The sequence below is a fragment of the Colletotrichum lupini genome, chromosome 8 (genome assembly GCF_023278565.1).
Source record: "Colletotrichum lupini chromosome 8, complete sequence".
NCBI classification, from domain to species: domain Eukaryota; kingdom Fungi; phylum Ascomycota; class Sordariomycetes; order Glomerellales; family Glomerellaceae; genus Colletotrichum; species Colletotrichum lupini.
The window spans coordinates 1,977,026-1,995,010 of record NC_064681.1 but is presented as its reverse complement, the minus strand read 5'-3'; the positions used below and the strand labels follow the sequence as shown (position 1 = coordinate 1,995,010).

Below are 17,985 nucleotides of genomic sequence, written 5' to 3'. Positions count from 1 at the left end.
TTTCTACTTTACAAAGTACATATACACTTTCTATCTTTACAATGCCTTCTCTCGTTGGCCAACAACACGATCGAAACTGTCAAACGCCATCGTCATCGAGTGTCTTCCGCCAGTCTTGCCTCTCAGCTGCTCGTCAAAGTTCAAGACCTCCTTGAACGGCACCTTGGCTACAATTTCCACCGTCCTGGCCAACGACTTTTTCCCCCTCAATGAAGCCACGATCTCGTACGGATCTGGCGGCGCGTAGATACTGCTGACGTCGATGTGCGAACTCGACTCGGCGGACTTATCATTAACCTCCAGTACGTGTCCACCGGCTCCTGAGCTGATGTCATGCTGCACCAAGCCCGCGGCCGCCTCGGGACAGCTGATGTGTAGAAGCATGACGGGCTCGAGGACGCCCACGGCACCCTTTGTGATGTGCGCCTCGCGGAGTGCTTCGCGCACGGCTCGAGATGCTGCGCCGGCGAAGTGTCCACCGGACGGGCTCTCGGCGGCTGCGGCGTCAACGGTGATGGTGATGTGGCAACCTTGGACGGGGGAGCCGCGGCGCGGGCCGCGGGCCACGGCTGCGACGGCGCCATTGATGAGTTGCTGTCGGGCTTCCTCGGGATCAAAGGCTATGTTGCCGTCTTCGGGGAGATCGATGATGATGTGAATCATGTTCCCGTCGCGTTCGACAGTCGGCTCAAGTGCGGCTTGGCGGTGGTGGTCTTCCAGAGGTTCCAGAGTTGCTGTACATGATACCTTGCCCGACTTACTCGCGACGACCCTGTCAAAGGTGACATGATGCGGTCCGATTGAGGACGTGATGCACTCTTTGTAATCGACCTCGATAGGACCGAAGTCGGCCTGAACCTTAGGGTTCTGCTTGAGGTTGTAGACGGCGATATCAAGGTGGAGTTTGCCCATACCCTGCAGGATGAATTGTTCTGTCTTCTCGTCACGGCTCCATCTCAAGCTGGGATCTTCTCGTGACGCATTTTCGAGCGCGATCTCTAGCTCCTTGGAAGCTGTGGGCCCGTGGGGGTCAATCGCGAGGAAAGCCACTGGCGGAGGAATTTCTGGGGGCCTGATCTGGATATGCTTGAGGGCATCCGGGATCTGCTTCTGAGCGATAGTAGCAAGCAGCGTGTCGCCCGTACGAGCCTTCTTTAGACCCTTGATGGCGCCAATCTGGCCAGTGGCGAGGTGTTGCACATCTTCTGTCTTCTCCGCGGATATCTGCAACAAGCCGAACGGACGCTCTGCCTGCTGATTATGCGTGTTCCAGGTGGACGAGTTCTTGTGAAGTTCGCCAAAGTAGACTCGCACGAAGCTCAAGATTCCCTCTTTGGGGTGATTATAGACCTTGAAGACGGAGGCGACTGCCGCTACACGCTGCTGACCTGGCTTCTTGCTCGAGTTCTGACCGAGTAGCGTAATGAGGTTGTGCTTTGCCGGGCCGGCACGGATCTCAAGATCAGGTCGTTCGTCAGGACTGGGAAGGTAGTCAACGATGGCGTCCATCAGGGGCTCGACACCGATGTGCCGGAAGCTGGCACCTGCTAGAACGGGAATAACGTTTCCGTCGCCACTGCGGATGGCGCTTCGAACGCTGTCTTTCAACATCTTGCCTGTGATTTTGTTTGGATCGTCTGCGAACAGGTCCATAATGGACTCATCACATTCAGCGAGGCCTTCAATGAGCCGCTCGCGAGCTGTCTCAATTTCATCGAGAAGATAGTTGCCCTTGAGCACCTCTTGCAGTTCCGCGAACTCGTACTTCGTCTTCTGCTTCTCTGCCTTCCATCGATATCCGACTCGGTCAATGACGTCGATGACACCGACAAACTGGTCTCCTTCCCACCATGGAATTTGACATACAAGTGGCCACCCGTTCAGACGTGACCCAATCTCCAACACAGATTTTCGAAATGAAGCACCGTCTCGGTCGAGCTTATTGACGAAGACAATGCGAGGGATCTTGTGATCGTGTGCTGAAGCCCACACTCTCTCCGTATGAGCTTCTACGCCTTTCACTGAGTCGATGATACATACAGCACCGTCAAGAACAGGCAGACACCTGTCGACCTCAAATCTGAAGTCTTGATGACCCGGTGTGTCGATAAGATTGATCGTTTTGGGGGTTGTGCCTGGGGCGCATTCCTCGTGAAGGGGCCAGTTAAAAGTGATGGCTGCTGACTGAATTGTGATACCTCGTTCCCGCTCCAGGTCGAGGAAGTCAGTCACTGTGTTTCCTGCATCGACGTCTACAGTGTCGTGGTCAGCCAAGAGGGTCTTGGTACATACTTGCCGCGGCTACAGCTCTCATCCAACTCCGCGAGACAAAATGTTGATATGAAAACGATTGCAAGGTAAAATGACTCCTACATACCTCCAACTCGGCGAGTCACGCCGCTATAATACAACATGCGCTCAGTCGTTGTGGTTTTGCCCTGAGAATAAATCAGCCATTCTATCACTCAAGCTCAAAAGGCGACTGAATACGCACAGCATCGACATGGGCAATAATTCCAATATTTCTGATATCCTTGATAGGAGACCGATGCTTCGATTGCACCGGAGGTGTGTGCATTGACCTTCGGAAGCTCACAATCCCAGCGAAACAAGACCGCGCTGGTAACCGGCCGACATGGCTTTGCCTAGGCACTGAAGCTCGAAAGACCAGCATGACTAGACCATCAAATATGGGTTTTCGTAGTACAAAATACGAATGTGAAAGGTGGCGATGAACTCCAATCACATTTTAGAGTGCCATGAGATGAGTGCGAACAGCGAAATGACGTCGCAAATGTCGTTAAGTTAGATCATGGATGAAGCTGTTCACAACAGGATGGCATGAGAGCTCTCTAATCGACTGCACTTTCACTTTGATCAGTCGGCAATCAACCAATCCGCGCAGCAGATGTCCATACACCCATGTAGTCCGAAGCAGGAAGGCGGTCAACAGAGCTTTGGCTCGTTCCTGCCAGAGCGGATGTCAGTGTCAAGTCAGTGACCTCCCTCAGAAAAGAGGCTGGGGGGTTGTGTGGCTGGTGCTCAACCGCTGCGACTTCATGGTACCTATGATTTGCGCCTGCTACGTGTACCAGTGCCTGGTAGATATACTTGCTCCATCAAGTATCCACCAGCACACTCCTTCTATCTGCTAGGAGCTTCAGGAGCCAAAGAGTTACGGAACTTGACTCGTCAGCCTCTTGTCCGGACGTCACACCTTGCACCCACCTTGCTTCTTCTTCACACCCACACCCACATCACAACACATCCTTCTTCCAAACCCGCGATATCTAGCTGCCTGGCCAATTCATCCACGCCAGCTTCCCTTCTTCTTCTTCTTCTCTCATCCACCTCGCTTGCGCTCCGCTATCGAATCTCCGTGCATCCTCAACAGTAACGCAATCTACAACTCGCCAAAATGGAGCTTTCCGACGCCTTGTATGTGGTCCCTAGTCTTTGCGATGCGGTAGCTACCCAATAGCTATCCTGCGCATGCGCAAAAAGCTAATCAGGCGTCACTCGCATCAGCCGCATCGTCAACTTGGCCACCGCGACCATTATGGTCCTGGGCGGCATTGCCCAATTCTTCAACTTCAACTTGTACGTCTTATCCGAACCCCCCGACGGACCTCCCGTGTCTACAACCTCTACTTGCGCGCGCGCACGGATTCCTCGTGCGACAGCCAAACCCCTTCATCGTGACGAAGGAGACATGTGGTGGCATAGCGATTTGATGACTCTATACTGACAACTCTGCCTGTGTAGCCAGGGTATCATTGTTGGCGCCTACGTGATCATCTTCGGTCTCTGTAAGCATTCACCCCCTCCTGAAGCTTGCATAGGATGCATTCTTGGTAGTGACATGGCTAATGCGATTTGATTAGGCACTGCTCTGCTCGGTATTTGATAATGAATCCTCAATCTCTGAAGCTCCTCTAACAAAGTACCAGAGTTCCAAATCCCTCCCCAAGTCTCCCGTTACGCTTCATTCCTCTTCTCTTTCGTTGGCCGCGGTGTCTGTAAGTTTCAAAGCCCCCCTCCGAATATTCTCGTAGTCGATGCACACTGGTTCTAATGCGGCTCCTTCCTCGCAGTCTACATTTTCATCGGCTCCATCCTTCTCTCCGACGGTGTCTTCAAGATCATTGCCGGCTCTATTGTCGGCCTTATTGGCGTCGCCTACGTCGTCCTCGAGTTTGTTCCCCAGATCGAGCCGCCAGCCAACATGCGCGAGGCCGACGGCGGCTGGGGTGCAGAGCAGGTGTAAGCTAGCAGCCCCTTTTCAACCACACAAAGAAACCAAATTTCATCTCGGATGCCTCTTGCACTCTACCAACATTGAAACCGTTGGAAGAGAGGTAAAGGCACGGATTCTTCTCCCCCATTTTACAATTCGCGAAACAAGACAATGAACCGGATTTGCTGAGGCTTTTTTTCTTCCGAAACTTAAGATACTGAAAAGAGACGGGGAACTCGACATCGCGTAAAACGATCACGACAACCAATTCCTCAGCTTCATCCATGACAATGGGGAACAAAAAGAACGAGAAGAGAAGCGACCAGATAGGAACGACAGCGTGGGAAATTTCGACGCGAAGCTCCCTTATGATGTTTGGCCCCACCGAGCAGGCTGTATATTGTGTGTATTCACCACTGTAAGGCACGAAGGTTGTGTGTGTGTTGTGTAGGGAAAGAGCATATGCTTCATTGCATTTCGACTTGTACGACGGAAGACTGTGCCAGGTCTAGTGGCACTTTGTATGACTTTTTACTTAGATGGTGTAAAGGAGAAAGGGAGGCCTGGAAAAGTAGGGTATTGTTTGGGATCCGCAATGGCTAGTCGTAACAGACCTGATTTTTGCCCTCCAGAAGCCTTGCTCATACTACCTCATATTTGCATGATGTCCGAGACGATTCCAGCCTCTGTGATGTAACTGCGGGTGCCACACCATTGCCTTGTCGGTGGTTCAAGGTTTGAGCGAAACGTTGGTCACTTACAGTTCACGGTGACCGAAAGGTAGACTTCTGGTGAAAAGGGGGGACAATCCCATTGTGCTTTAGGTAGATAACTAAACCATGCGAGCAAAGTACATTGCTTCAGCTTTTGATATTTCGACGCGCAGACTTCCGATTGGGAAAGAAGGGCTACTACATACACCACCCTACAGCATCCAAAGACGCCTTGTGCCATGCCAGTTTTTGACCCACTTCATACCGTCCATAGAACACGAAAATGTCTTGCTTGGTTCTTCCCGAATGCCTCTCACCTCTCCGATTCCACTCGCCCGATAACCACTTTACAAATGGTCGGGTACTCTGTCAGTAAACACCGTTCGAAATCCCATCCACCCTGAACGACAACGGAAAGGAAAAACTCCTGGTCCGCCCTTGGGGAAACCTCCCATCTCCCTCCCTTTCCGCGCGCAAATTCCATTTTGTAATTCCATTCGGTTTGTTGTAAACAGAAGAAAACGCCCTCTTCGTGAGTCGGAGAAAAACACCCTGTAAAGAAAGATGCCATTTTTTGTTGAGTGGCCGCCAAAATGCGTCCCAAAAACAATCATCCTCTCCCATTTTGTGTAAGGCCAGACCCCGTCCGTTTTTGTTTTTCTCGTTCGCCCCTGGTGAAACCGTAAATGGAAGAAGGATAGCTTCAACCTGTTTGGTGATGGAATAGACGGCCCCAGCCGACCGCTTCGCACAAAAAGGAACTCCAAGCCATGATGTGTGTGTGTGCCCATATTGTCCCAATAAAATCAGTTGTCCGATGATCCCGTGGTTCGTTTGTATCGTGATGGAACTTTCATTAGTTTCCCATGTCCGCTAGCTCCTTCTCCTTCGCGGCCAACATCTCCCTCATCCGTTCAGCTTCCCGGATCAATGCTGCCCTCTTCTCTGCCTTGACTCTTTCGTTTTCTGGCCTGAATCCCGGATTGCTCGTCTGACTGCTCGGTCCAGGTGATGGAAGAGGCGTCATGTGAGCATTCGAGTAGGAACCTGGACTCGGTGCGGAGGCGGCCGGCGACATAGCAGATCGGGCGTAATGTTCCGCGGCGTCATCGCTACCCGAGTGGTAGGCCGGGCTGTCATCTGCCGTTGTCGGGTTGAGGATTGACTTGATGGACGATAATCGCTTGGACGTGTCTGGTCCGCCATCGCTAGACGGATTTCCTTCCGCAGAAAGTGATCGTTTCCTCGATGGAGACAAGAAAGAACCAGGTGACAGAGAGAGTTGGCGTTCCCCCATGGCGGCGAGCGATGTGATCGGAGCAAGGCGGTTATCGTCGTTCAACGATCCCGGATAGGGGTTCGAAGTTCGGGAACCCGAAGATTGATACGCAGCCAAGTCATGCGAAGGCAGCGGCGAGCCTTGTCGATTCGAACGCATAAGTGGATCTGGAAGCATGGTGGCAGGATTCTCTTCCCGACGTCGAAAGCCCAAATTGATGGATCCGTCCTCGTTCATCGTGCCCCTTTCCGGACTTCCCTCTGGTGCTACGCTCTGCGTCTCTGAACCCTCAAGCATCTCTTCCGTCCACTCGCCGCCAAACGAAGATGGTATCACTCGTTTCCGTCTCTTGATGATCGACTTCTTCATAGTCACAGGCCGGTGAACTCCGTGAAGTTTGTAGTAAAGACCTGTTCATGTCAGCATGTTAAAGATTTCCCCAGAAAAAAGACGGCACGTACCGCAAGCATTGCAGATCGTGTGGCCACTTTCGTCTCGTCTCCATAGCGGGGTGATGGTAGTGCCGCAATTTTGGCAGGCGATCACAACGGTATGATTTGGGTTCTGTGCTTGCTGTATTTGCAGAGCGGCGATATCGACAGGAGCGACGGGGTCGTCGACGGCCATGGGTTCACCCTGAGATTGGCTAGACGAACCGCCGCCGCCACCACCACCACCGCAACCACCTTGCCCCTGAACGTTCAGATGGGCGGATTTCGATACTCGGTTGTTGTACGCAGGACAACCACTGCAGCCTTCCGCACCACCGGTACCGTTGCACTTTCCACCCCCTGGACAGGTGCCTGATGGCGCCTGTTCCTCCGTCACATACGTGGGAGCGGGAGCACTGAGATATTTTGGGCCTGGACCTGGTGCTGGCGCAATCTTTGGGGGAGCCGTCCTGGGTGCCGCTGCAACAAGATGCGGGGGTTTCTTGAGGTTAGTTGGGCGTGATGCGTTTCTCGCCTTCTGATACAGGCCGCAAGCGTTGCATATCGTCGTTCCTTGAGGAGATCTCCTCCATAATGGTGTGCGTGTTGTACCACAATTACTGTAGCTGGTCAGCAAGCGGTCCACAGGGGGTTGGAAAGAAGCCCGTCGCCCTCTTACCTGCAGACTTGACCCGTCTGACCTGAAGAAGACGTTGTCGCCGTTGACGGTGCCGGGCTAGGTCTTGGTTCTGATCTCACGTCCTTCGGGGAGCCATCACTGGATACTGAGACCGGACTCCTGGCCTGTGACCTCGACATGGCGTCGCTCGACGGACTACGTCGGGAATTTGGCCGCAAGGTCGCCGGTCCCTCAAGGCTCTCGCCTCGGCCTACTGGACTGTGGCCTCTCGCCTGCTCCATGGCAGCGTACTGCCCTCCTTCGCGGGCCTTGGGGGACATGCGTCGTGATGGGAGAGCGGTTCGGATGGTCGAGGGCGGCTGTTTCGCCGTCCCCTGTGCCGCCGACGACATGCCATCGGCCATAGCCATTCGTGGAGAGCGTGGTTTCGGTCGAGGTGGGATGTACTAGCCGTAGGTGGTGTTGAAAGCAGCAGAAGACGTGTGTACCGTACTAGTCGAGGCGAAGTGTAAGAGGACCTTGACGAGTAGGAAAGGGGGTATCGAGATTTGATGACTTCGCTAGGCAGGTATAATGCTTGGCCCGGAGAAAGGAAACGGCTTCGGAGGAGGGAGATAACTAGCGGCGAGACGGTCGTAGGATGGCGTATAAAGAAGTAGGTAGGAGAGAAGTAGGGCCCGAGTCAAACTTAGACAACCCCACCACGGTGCAAAAGGTGGTTCGACGGTCGGCAGCCCGGAGGAGGAGAGGGTCAGGGAATGGAATTGGCCCGTCCTCGAGTAGACGACAACGTCAGGAAGTGGCTGTGGAAGACCGGATGACGGAGCAAGAAGGCGGAATCGGAGGCCGGGGGAAGGAAACAAGCACCAGAGGGTCGCCACCGTTGATCAAGGGCAACAGAAAGGTCTCTAGGTGCTGATGCCTCTTTACGGGGTACACAGTGTGGTGTGAGAGGCTGAGGGGCCTACTGTACGCCAGGGGTCGGTTTCTTCTACAGCCCCGGATTCGGTTTCTTCTGCTCTACCAGGAAGAGGGGGGTGTGAGAGTGTTGCAGAAGAGTTGAGAGAGAGCGCACGGGAGCCTAAGAGGGTAATGATGGTGATTTCGAGTGCATGCTGAGGAGAAAACAACCGGCGTTGCTGGCGTTGGCAGACATGTAAGAGCCCCTCGTCGACGTGAAGGGAAGCGAGTTCCTCTAGAGGGTTCACCGGGCGGTGAGAGAGCCTGAGAGGTATCGGCAGGTGTTTGGTGGGCTCTTGGGGGGGAACAGTCAGGTGGGAAAGGGGGGTGGGAGGTTGCTTGTGAAGTCTTGAAGCAGGCCAGAATTCTGGAACGGTGGAAGCCAGGCTGGAAACGTAGTGAACGTATGTTGATCTTGGACAGGGGCGGGTGTTGGTCTAGTGTGAGAGTAGTCGAAGCCACTTGTATGTGAGGTGTGTGCCAGTACTTGCGTAGGGCGGCGATGATGTGAGGGACGAGGAGGAACCGCGGCGCTGGAAGTGCGTGAGGTGGTGGCAGAAAATCACGAGAACAGACTGGACAGCCCACGCTACGGCTCCTGCCTGCGACTAAACTGCTGCGTCCACGTCTGGGCTCTCTCCTCTCTCGCTTCCCAATGACGAGTGACGGACGACAAATGGGGGAAACTCGGAGCCTAGGTGCTGGGTCACCGTGGGTGATCTGAGCTGAGAGGTCACGGATTACAACAGGTGGTCGTTGATTGGCCATGATGAGGAATGTCGCTAAGGCACAACGACAAGGGTGACAGGGGGCTTCAATGTCTTCTAATCCACCCGCCGGTCCAAAAATCCACCTAGCTGCGTCCAACATCGCGGCATTGATGGCACTTGGGTCCAAGAGACTTTTTTTTTTTTCATTTATTTTTTTCACTTCTTTCCTTCCGTGATCCAAGGATAGGACCCAATCTGTGCACTTATCAACTTTTTACGGTTTCCGCGTATGTCAGGAAAATAGTGCTTCGGCTGTTTCGTCATCTTGCCGGGCTCCAGGAGGTTGAGTGCCTCTTTATCCATGAATCTTGTTCCGACATCTGGCCATATCTCACTCTCTCTTTCAAATCCTTTGACGAAAGCAGATCGTGGCCAAGACACCACAACCAAGATCCCCCCAAACCAGTCACCAAACATTTGGATCACGATAGCGACAGGCAGGGGCCGTATGAGACGATAAGTACCCAGACTCCAGGTCTAGTCCCGAACAATACGGCGTAATTAGCCTTTCCCGGGCTGGCGTCGCCCAGACTTCCCTGCTCGTGCTGGCTACTAGATGCTAGCAACTGGGTACTAGGGGGAAGACGCCGGTTCGCTGCGACTCCATCTAGTAGACGGTGGACACCTCCTCTGATTTGCTTGACTCTGGAATGGATCAATCGGCACGTCTGGCGAACATACGCCGTCTCCATGTCAATGCTGCGCCAAACCCTTGGAGGGGGGGGGCCCTTCACTGTCCACCCCGCGACCAGAACGGAATTGACGAAGAATTTGTTGCGGTAACCTTAAAGCCGAGTGTGACGGCCCTGCCTAGCGCAGCATTGGCTTCGACTGACACGCGCGTGTTTGTGAACGTAGCACCAGTCAGGTAGTCCCATCAGGTCATCTTCCTGTCGTATTTCAGGACATGCTTCACCGACTGATACTGCAGTGTGCTGACATCGCTCTACTATGTATGAGGCGTCAGCTTTGCTCGTGTAAGAAGAAAGGATATCTATCATCCTCCCTCCCTTACCTATTCCTATTCGAATAGGCGGTATGGCAGCTGAAAAGGCACCATTGTGCGGCGTACAAATAGATGTGCCTAGAGACCTCGTGAGGGTGTGTCGACCCAGGTCCCAGCATCCTACAGCTGCATCATCTCTCACATCACCGGCACTCTTCCGCCGGCCGAAGCGAGATGCAGCACCTCTAATGGGGGGCCAACCTAACCCAAGGCGACGACCCCAGCAGCCCAGGGCCCCAGGGGCCATCTCCTGCCCGCCAGCTCGGTCTCCGGTTCCAATTGCCAGAAGACACTTCGCCCATGTGTTCTTGTGTCCGCGGGTGCGCAGTAAGGCATGTGTCCCCCAGTGCTCTGGAATCGAAACAGGGCTGTCCGAGTAGGTAGTGTAAGCCATCCGCCCCCCAAAGATGCAATGCAACACACCCGACGACGTCGGCTCTCCGACACTGAGCGGACGTATGAATACAGGTGAGATGCTGTAAGCCCTGGCAAGTCTTGTCGAAGCAAGGTCTCCCGGGGATGCGACTTACACCTTTCCGCCACGGCTAGCGCAGGCAAAAGTTGAGACACCGAAGCAGGCAGAGGAAGATGCGAGATTCCAGTTGCCCCGATTGTGACAAAGGGCAAATCGAAGATCCCGAGGATTTCGTTCAACTTGGGCTCTTGACCTGTCATTCCACCACACGGTGTAATAGTCACACGTGCCCCTTCCTTCTCTCGTAAAGTCGGCTGTAGGACTTTTTCCTCCATTAGCGCCTCGGTACCGAAAGAAGTAGACGGAAAGAAAAAAGATGACAAAAAAGAAGACGTACCTGGCTCCAGAAAGTCCCAGAAGGCAAGAACCATGGTCCATCAAACTTGCAGCGGGTGGACCAAGAACCGGAGTCCGGGTCCGAGTAACTGGCGAGCCTTCTTCCTTCCCGTCCAGTGATAATCGACATGAATAAGCTGACAGGGTCCTTTAAAGGCGGTGACGAATGAGGCAATCGGGGGTCATGCCAGTTCCCCCAATTTCCACCCCCCGAAAAACGCCTTTTTGTTTTTTCTTCCTTTCCTTCCTGCGAGAGAAGATACGTAATCCCGAGGTCTGGCAGGGACCTCCCCTCGGTGATAGGAGCAAGGGCCATTGATCAGACCGGATGATCAATGATAACAATGCAACCCGCAACGGCAGTGTGATTTGATGTTGTGTGCCATGTGGTGGCTTGAGCTTCCACCTCCTTCCAAGGTCCGAGATCCCATGGATGCGTTTCCCCAATCGACGACCCCTCCGCCCTCGGTGACCGAACCTCCTCAACGTCTCACGGCTCCGAGATGCAATTTAACGCCGAGCTTGCTGCGGTTTTATTTTCTGTCGTTTGTCAAATTGTCTATTTGCGGAGGTTTCGTGTAACTGGTGAGACGTTCGAAGCGGGCATCAGCAACTAAGGTGAAGTCAAAATGCCGGATCCGAGGTGAGATACGCGGTCTTGTTCGGTGATAAAAAAAAAATCAAGGCTTGTTGAAAATCTCGTGGGTTGGGGCACTTTTTTTCTCCTCCACAGTGCCCAGAAAAGATGGCGAGTAGCTTGCCGAGGCTCGCATCCATCTCCCGACAATTATTAGCCAATCGCCTAGTTCTAAAATGTCATCTCGGGCCTTTCATTCATCATATCATGCCTGCTATCTCCTTGGCCAAGCCCGCGGAATATCTACTTGAAAATAGAAACAATGGTAAAGCGCGCGTCAGGTGACTCATTGTGCTTCGAGAGGGTCTCAAGTACTAAGGTAGCGTGATAGCTTGGCAAAGTTTGTGTCATTATCAACTAGGTAAATGGGTATCTGCATCTAGTCCGCCCGTAATCATGAAAGGGGTATACGCATTCAAAGAAGTCCCCGTCGTACGAGTCACAAAGAAAAAGCCCGAGGCCGGCTGGCAACCGCATGCTAGCCTCGTTCCTTCGTTCCATCGTATCAAGCGTCGGGGTCGCTGTCCCCGTCGTTGAGTGAAGTGTTGAAGTCAACCTTCATTTCCATCATTGCGTCTCTCGCAAGGCATACCACAATGGCAATGGTAATGGCATTCCAAACTGCCTGGTAGTTTTTGCTGAGACCAACCTCGACCTGGTAACTGACATAGGCCTCGTCTCCTTCTTTGGCGGAGTCAATGGTAAGTACCATGACGGATGTGTTGACGATGAAAAGTCCATATATCACGGGCGGCCGGCGGGTGTACTGTTCTTCCTGCCCATGCGGAGACTGACTTGCCGGACTGGAGAGGTTCCAGCCCGGTATCTTGTCCTTCTGGTTATCGTCGTGTTTGGTTCCGTTGCTAGGAGATGTCGAGCGGCGCAATGTGCGAGGTTTCTTTGGCGACGGCGTCTGATACTTGTCGGGCACAAGAACAACTCTATTGTCCTCGATTTCGGCATCTGCATCCTCGTCTTCGCGATAGTCAGGATTCGCTAGACCATTCCTCCAATGAGCGCGATGGGTAGCAGCAGCCGCCTTGAGACGTAACTGCATGTGCTCCTCAATAGCTTGAGGCGACGCTTTCGTGTCCACCATGTCAATGATGAGGTTCGGCAGATACTCGAGACTGTTGTATCCCCCGTCTTGTTCAGCCCATTTCGCATATTCGTGGAGTTCCTTCTCAATGTGGGCGCGTGCTCTGTGTCTTTGGCGTGTCTGGCACAAGGCTCGCACATGCGCCGTCAGCTCAATGAGCCGAGCGAGTGCTCTCGTAGCTTCAGACTATTAGCCGTCAACCTTTTCTAAGTTCTCTCGATTTTGGATCCTCACCCTTGAAGTCATTTCCACTTCTCGAGTTGATGACGGGCGGGTGGGCATCAGAGCTTGCGAAGAGAACATCCGGGATGGGGATCCCTCGAAAGTCCATATCCCAATGCGATGGTAGTAGAGGACTGTACTGCCTCATGTACAGAATTTGGAAGAGTCTGTTCTCTTCGTCTGTCCAGTCGTCGCTGCCCGGGAATAGTTTCCTTTCCTCGTCCATCTCGTCCAGCTGCCGCCTCTCCTCGTCCTTTTCCTTTTCGCTCAAGACATCTTCTTTTCTCTTAGAAACTTTGCGCGGTGTCTTTTTGACACGACCGGACAAGATTTTGTCTGATCCCGGTGTGCCGTCTCTGCCAGCACTCGTGCTCGTCGGTGGAGTTTCGGTGAGCGGTGTGGCGCTAAGACGACTGCGAGCGAGTGGTCTACTGATTTGCGGCGTGAGCGCCGGTGAGGCACTCCCCACAGATTCCGATGATTGTCGGTCCATGTCAAAGAAGAATGTAATGATATTGGTTGCGCGCGATCCTTAGAAGTGCGATTCAAATGACACTTTGCCAATTTTGCGGTGGGAGTCGAAGTTGGATAAAGTTCAACAAATGGTGGCGCTGCGAGAGTTGCGCACTTTTTGTCATCTCACGAAGGTGCTGTGTGAGAATAGCGGCTACAAATATACATCTCTTTGTCAAGTCAATTCTCATTGCGTCCTCATCTGGTGACTTCTATTTTGACTACCTACTTGCAGTGACTCGGCGAATACGCAGGAAGCAAGGAGATTGCCGCCCCTCAAGTCGCATTGACCGTGAGTTTCGAGGAAAGCAGCAAGGTCCTAACTATTGTATTGTTTACGACGGATGCGGCGTCCAAACAAAAAAGCCGTTGATGTCCTCTGTTTAAAGTCGATGGCGACGCGGTGAGACAATGGCAATTGAGACAAAAGCCGCGCTTGCTGCAGGCGCTCTCAAGGTAAGGTAAGGCACGGCAGGCAGCACTTGCCTGACAAGGTGTAAGTGTAAAGGCCCGTGCTCCTTCTTTACTCTTGTGTCGTCCAATATTTTTTGGGTGCAGACCACGTGACTGATCTCCCGGCAGATAACCGGCCTAGCGAAAACTTGTGGGTCTGCTGGCAGAAATGACATCTTACCCAGACGAGATCGATCACTAAAGGTGGGAAGGAACCCCTGCACTAGTGACTTCCCTGCTTTATTAGCGTGCCTGCTTACAGTGGAGAAGCTCTGGTTTGCATGACGGGGCAATTTTTCAGGTCGCGACGACGCGCCTCAGAGCACTCAAGTGCCTTCACCTAGGCTCATTCACGTCCTGCAACTACAACCCGAATAGGCCAACATCGCATTATTCCATCATACGAAAATCATCTTACCAACGCTGTGCGCTTCCTCCAGAACACGCGCCTGCTATAAAAACATTTCTACAAGCAGTCTAGCTATGCGCTAGCTTTTGCGCCAAACCAGCAGTTATTCATCATGAATTGGAGCAAGCAAACCGTCGTTCAACTCAAGGCGGAGTTGAAACGCCGAGGACTCGCCACCGCCGGTCTCAAACAGGAGCTCGTCGAGCGACTGACCACTAGCGACGAGGCAGTAGAGGAAGAGGTGCAGGGAGAGACACAGGAAGAGGCACAAGAAGAAGAGGAGGAGGCTTCCACAGAGCCTGAGCCCCAACCCGCCGAGTCTGCGGAGGCGCCTACCGAACCTACCCCCATCGATACCATCACCGAAGATGCTGCCGATACTCAGACTACAACTGCGCAAGCAGCTGTGGCAAGCCCCGAACTCAAGCCCGAGCAATCGGCAGCCGAACCCTCAACCCAAAATACGGAGACGACCATTCCGGAATCAATCGCCGCCGCGAACCCTACGCCTCCTGCTCCCGCTGAGATAGCGCAAGATGCGCAGAAACGAAAGCGTCGATCCCAGAGCCCTGCCGAATCGTCAGAGTCGATTACTCACAAGCGCATCAAGGCAGACCAAGACCGTATCGAGGCAGACAAAGCAGACGAGGCACCAAGCTCAGAGTCAACTAGCGTTGCTGGTATCATAAACCAAGTCAAGGAAGGTGTGAAGGATGTCTTGAAGGAGAGCCTGGAGGGAGGTAGCGGTCTTCTTGAGGATGTTGCGAAGGAGGCAAAGGACACTTCGAAAGACGTTGAAGAGCTCGCGGAGAGCCACACTTTCGAACAGGACCTGCCGACGACAGAAGCAAACGCCGAAGAAGACACGGAGATGCAGGATGAGCTTAACGGAAAGGTGGACGCAGTCTCTGCCGCCGATCCTGACCATCGACAGGCTTCAGTTCACGGTCAAGAGCACCCCACGGACGGTCCGGTCACTGACCAGGAGCAACGCGAGATTACGCCAGCAGACAACAATGACGCCATGGAGTACGAAAGAACGGTGCAGCCAGCTATCCACCCTGCTACCAGGGCTCTCTACATCAAGAACTTGATGAGACCACTGAAGGAGTCCACAGTTCATGACCGTCTTGTTGAGCTATCAACTCCTTCTGGCGCAGAACCCAACTTAGACGATGTCGAGGACGTATACCTGGATTCCATCAAATCTCATGCATTTGCAGTGTTCAGAACTACGACTTTGGCTTCGCGTGTCCGCAACGCGTTGCATGACGTCACCTGGCCTGACGAAAGCAACCGCAAGCCACTGTCGGTGGACTTTGTGCCACCAGAAAAAGTGAGGGATTGGATTCATGAGGAGGAGGCTGAAGGAAAATCCAACAGAAGCGCTCGATTCGCAGTGCGTTACGACATCGAAGACGATGGATATGTCACCGCTCGCCTGGTCTCTGGTAATGGCGTAACACCGGCTGAGCCAACTAGGGGTGCACCTGCAGGCCCAGCTGTTAAGGACGTCAACGCCATTCCTCTCGGTCCTCGTGGCGGTCGAGGATTTGAAGGAGCTCCCCTAGGCCCCAGAGGAGACTCCCAGCGTGGTCCTGGTCCCAGACCTCCACGACTGATAGAAAACTTTCCTGGAGGCCCTGTACAAACCACGCGAGCCCACCCTCCGGTATCCTTCCAGGCCGTCTCAGATGATCTTGTCAGCAGACGACTGCGAAACATGCGTTCTTACTACACCAAAGATGTTGATAGAGACATGGGCCCGGAGACTGAGATCAACCGCTACATCTTCGAAGAGGGCGACAAATTTGTTGACCGTGGCCATGAGAACTTTGTCGGCATCCGACCCCCACACAGAGAGGCTGAGCGTCGTCGACAAATGGCCGGCGGAGGGCCGCCGCCGAGGGGACCTCCTCCTCCAGGCCGCGGTGGTAGACGCAATGGTGGCAACGGCCGTCGCGGCCCCCGCATGGTCAGCGACAGGTATCTGCCGGGAATTAATGAGAGCGGCCCCTATCGCCAGGGCGACCGTGGAAACTTTGGTGGTTCTCGTCCTGACGGCGGCCGCCGTTTCCGTTCCGACGACCGTGGCAGCCGGTACTAGGAGCCCAAATCATCTCCTCAGAGTGATCGGTTGGCTGCTTCGGCTTCCATCATGCCTATGGCTGCGTTCCAAACGCCTTCCGCGATCACGTCCAGGCCTCCAGTGGGTTTGCCTAGCAATCTCGAGTCCAATCGACGGCAACTTCACAAGTCTGAATGTCCCAACCATTTGGAAACAGACTACTGCAATTGTCCGTGGCGTGTCGATAATCCCAGCGATCCCCATAATCAGACTACGGACCATTTCCCGCATTGCCGCAACGCCGCTGGCCAAGATTTATGCTTTTGTCCCCTGCGTACTCGCCCTGTGACGCCCCCGCTGGTCATTCCAGGCGGACCTGGGTATTCTTCGCCTTCTGGGTCATCGACGGTGATGACACCACCCCCAGCATGGAAACCCGCGTAGCAGAGGCGACTAGGGGTGTTGGTGGTGGAGGATGATCCTGAGCTCAACGACGTTCGTGAAGAGGTTTGGAGACAGCAGGCTGCCGAGGCGCTGGGACGATTACTTCGAGCATCCCCAACTTTACGATGATCTCGGAAATGGTACTCCTCCTATCCTGCTCTTCTGAGAGCCAACCAAAAAAATCATGGCAAGTATTCAATACAAAAACTTGGAAGGAAAACGGGTCATTGTGGAGGGAATGCGTCGAGGGACCCCGTCGAGGGAATGCGTCACTTACGGAGCATTAGCTGTATGCTCAACAACATCCCAGACTGCCGGTTGGGCGGGCGCGGAAAGGATCAAACACACAAAAATAGATCAGGTCTAGACTGTATTATTCTCTTCTTCTTCTTCTTTTCCCCCAACCGACGGTTCGAAACCATAGAGAGACGTGGGGACAGGCACATAACTCCACGTTGCGATACCACTAGCTAATTGAAGGTGCTTCTTGAACATCGTCGAGGTCCATCCTGTTTTGATGCTCGTGATCGATCCATGGCGATCTTTGCACTCGACGAAGGGGATTTATACGTTCTTCAGACACCCGTCTCGTCGGCAGTCAGAATGGAGGCCCTCCATGGAAGCAACTCTTCGGTAGAGTCGAGCCCCAATACTTCCAGCTTCGATTCTGGAAAAGAGCGTAGTTGACAACGAATCAAGCAAAGAAGGAGAGTCCTTGGTTGATAATGCTTCAAAAGCTGCGTCTCTGTTGGAATGTACTCCGTGTCCCCAGACCAAAGAGAAGCCACCTACAAAAAGAAGGGTCCTGACTGACTGCGAGAACTCAATATGAAGTGGCCCCATGACCAAGCCTCGGTGACAAGTTGTCTCTTCCACCCTCTCGTCTAGTCAATTCCCCCTGACAATATCCCATCTGCCTCGAGTAGCTCATTAGTTTGCTCTCGTCCTTGGCTTTGCTGGTCTCCTTGACCATTCCGGTATGGATGTCCAACAACCCCATTCACCCTGAAGATTTGGTCCATAGCCCATCTCAAGAGCTCCCTGTATGTCGCGGGCCTGGAGCCATCATCTTCAGGCTCATGGTGAGAGTGGTACGCCTTGTAGGCCGGCCTATCGTATCATGAGCCATTCTATCCACATTTCTTTCGTCACTATTGGCGGTGTTCTTACCAGGCGACTTCGTCAAAGTATTCCTCAGTGAGGCCCTCTGCGACAAAGCGAGGCATAGGCATACCTTGGTACTAACTGTACTGCTCCTGCCGATCTGATGCCCAAGTTCTTGCAGTTCGCTCT

The 17,985-nt window shown here is 53.5% G+C and overlaps 8 protein-coding genes across 8 annotated transcripts; 3 read left to right on the top strand and 5 right to left on the bottom strand.

Annotated features, from left to right (window-relative positions):
* Positions 1-36: 36 nt before the first annotated feature.
* Positions 37-2,674, bottom strand: CLUP02_15079 (translation elongation factor G; the record flags this gene model as incomplete). Its single annotated transcript, XM_049294003.1, has 4 exons — positions 37-2,252; positions 2,293-2,301; positions 2,378-2,438; positions 2,495-2,674. The coding sequence occupies 4 exons, from the start codon at positions 2,672-2,674 to the stop codon at positions 37-39; spliced, it is 2,466 nt and encodes an 821-aa protein (XP_049151149.1).
* Positions 2,675-3,418: 744 nt separating this feature from the next.
* Positions 3,419-4,267, top strand: CLUP02_15078 (COPI associated protein; the record flags this gene model as incomplete). Its single annotated transcript, XM_049294002.1, has 6 exons — positions 3,419-3,438; positions 3,529-3,600; positions 3,766-3,809; positions 3,885-3,899; positions 3,951-4,019; positions 4,095-4,267. 6 exons carry the CDS (start codon positions 3,419-3,421, stop codon positions 4,265-4,267), a joined length of 393 nt encoding a protein of 130 aa, XP_049151148.1.
* A 1,539-nt stretch (positions 4,268-5,806) lies between these two features.
* CLUP02_15077 (GATA zinc finger) lies at positions 5,807-7,710 on the bottom strand (the record flags this gene model as incomplete). Its single annotated transcript, XM_049294001.1, has 3 exons — positions 5,807-6,639; positions 6,691-7,280; positions 7,340-7,710. The coding sequence occupies 3 exons, from the start codon at positions 7,708-7,710 to the stop codon at positions 5,807-5,809; spliced, it is 1,794 nt and encodes a 597-aa protein (XP_049151147.1).
* A 2,105-nt stretch (positions 7,711-9,815) lies between these two features.
* Positions 9,816-10,889, bottom strand: CLUP02_15076 (uncharacterized protein; the record flags this gene model as incomplete). The annotated part of the gene is made up of 3 exons (XM_049294000.1): positions 9,816-9,979; positions 10,046-10,404; positions 10,567-10,889. The coding sequence occupies 3 exons, from the start codon at positions 10,887-10,889 to the stop codon at positions 9,816-9,818; spliced, it is 846 nt and encodes a 281-aa protein (XP_049151146.1).
* Positions 10,890-11,989: 1,100 nt separating this feature from the next.
* Positions 11,990-13,298, bottom strand: CLUP02_15075 (uncharacterized protein; the record flags this gene model as incomplete). Its single annotated transcript, XM_049293999.1, has 2 exons — positions 11,990-12,753; positions 12,818-13,298. 2 exons carry the CDS (start codon positions 13,296-13,298, stop codon positions 11,990-11,992), a joined length of 1,245 nt encoding a protein of 414 aa, XP_049151145.1.
* A 994-nt stretch (positions 13,299-14,292) lies between these two features.
* Positions 14,293-16,287, top strand: CLUP02_15074 (SAP domain-containing protein; the record flags this gene model as incomplete). Its single annotated transcript, XM_049293998.1, has 1 exon — positions 14,293-16,287. One exon carries the CDS (start codon positions 14,293-14,295, stop codon positions 16,285-16,287), a length of 1,995 nt encoding a protein of 664 aa, XP_049151144.1.
* Positions 16,288-16,338: 51 nt separating this feature from the next.
* On the top strand, positions 16,339-16,692 carry CLUP02_15073 (uncharacterized protein; the record flags this gene model as incomplete). Its single annotated transcript, XM_049293997.1, has 1 exon — positions 16,339-16,692. One exon carries the CDS (start codon positions 16,339-16,341, stop codon positions 16,690-16,692), a length of 354 nt encoding a protein of 117 aa, XP_049151143.1.
* Positions 16,693-16,735: 43 nt separating this feature from the next.
* Positions 16,736-17,924, bottom strand: CLUP02_15072 (uncharacterized protein; the record flags this gene model as incomplete). Its single annotated transcript, XM_049293996.1, has 6 exons — positions 16,736-16,964; positions 17,102-17,201; positions 17,276-17,437; positions 17,507-17,571; positions 17,596-17,802; positions 17,863-17,924. 6 exons carry the CDS (start codon positions 17,922-17,924, stop codon positions 16,736-16,738), a joined length of 825 nt encoding a protein of 274 aa, XP_049151142.1.
* Between the last annotated feature and the right edge of the window lie 61 nt (positions 17,925-17,985).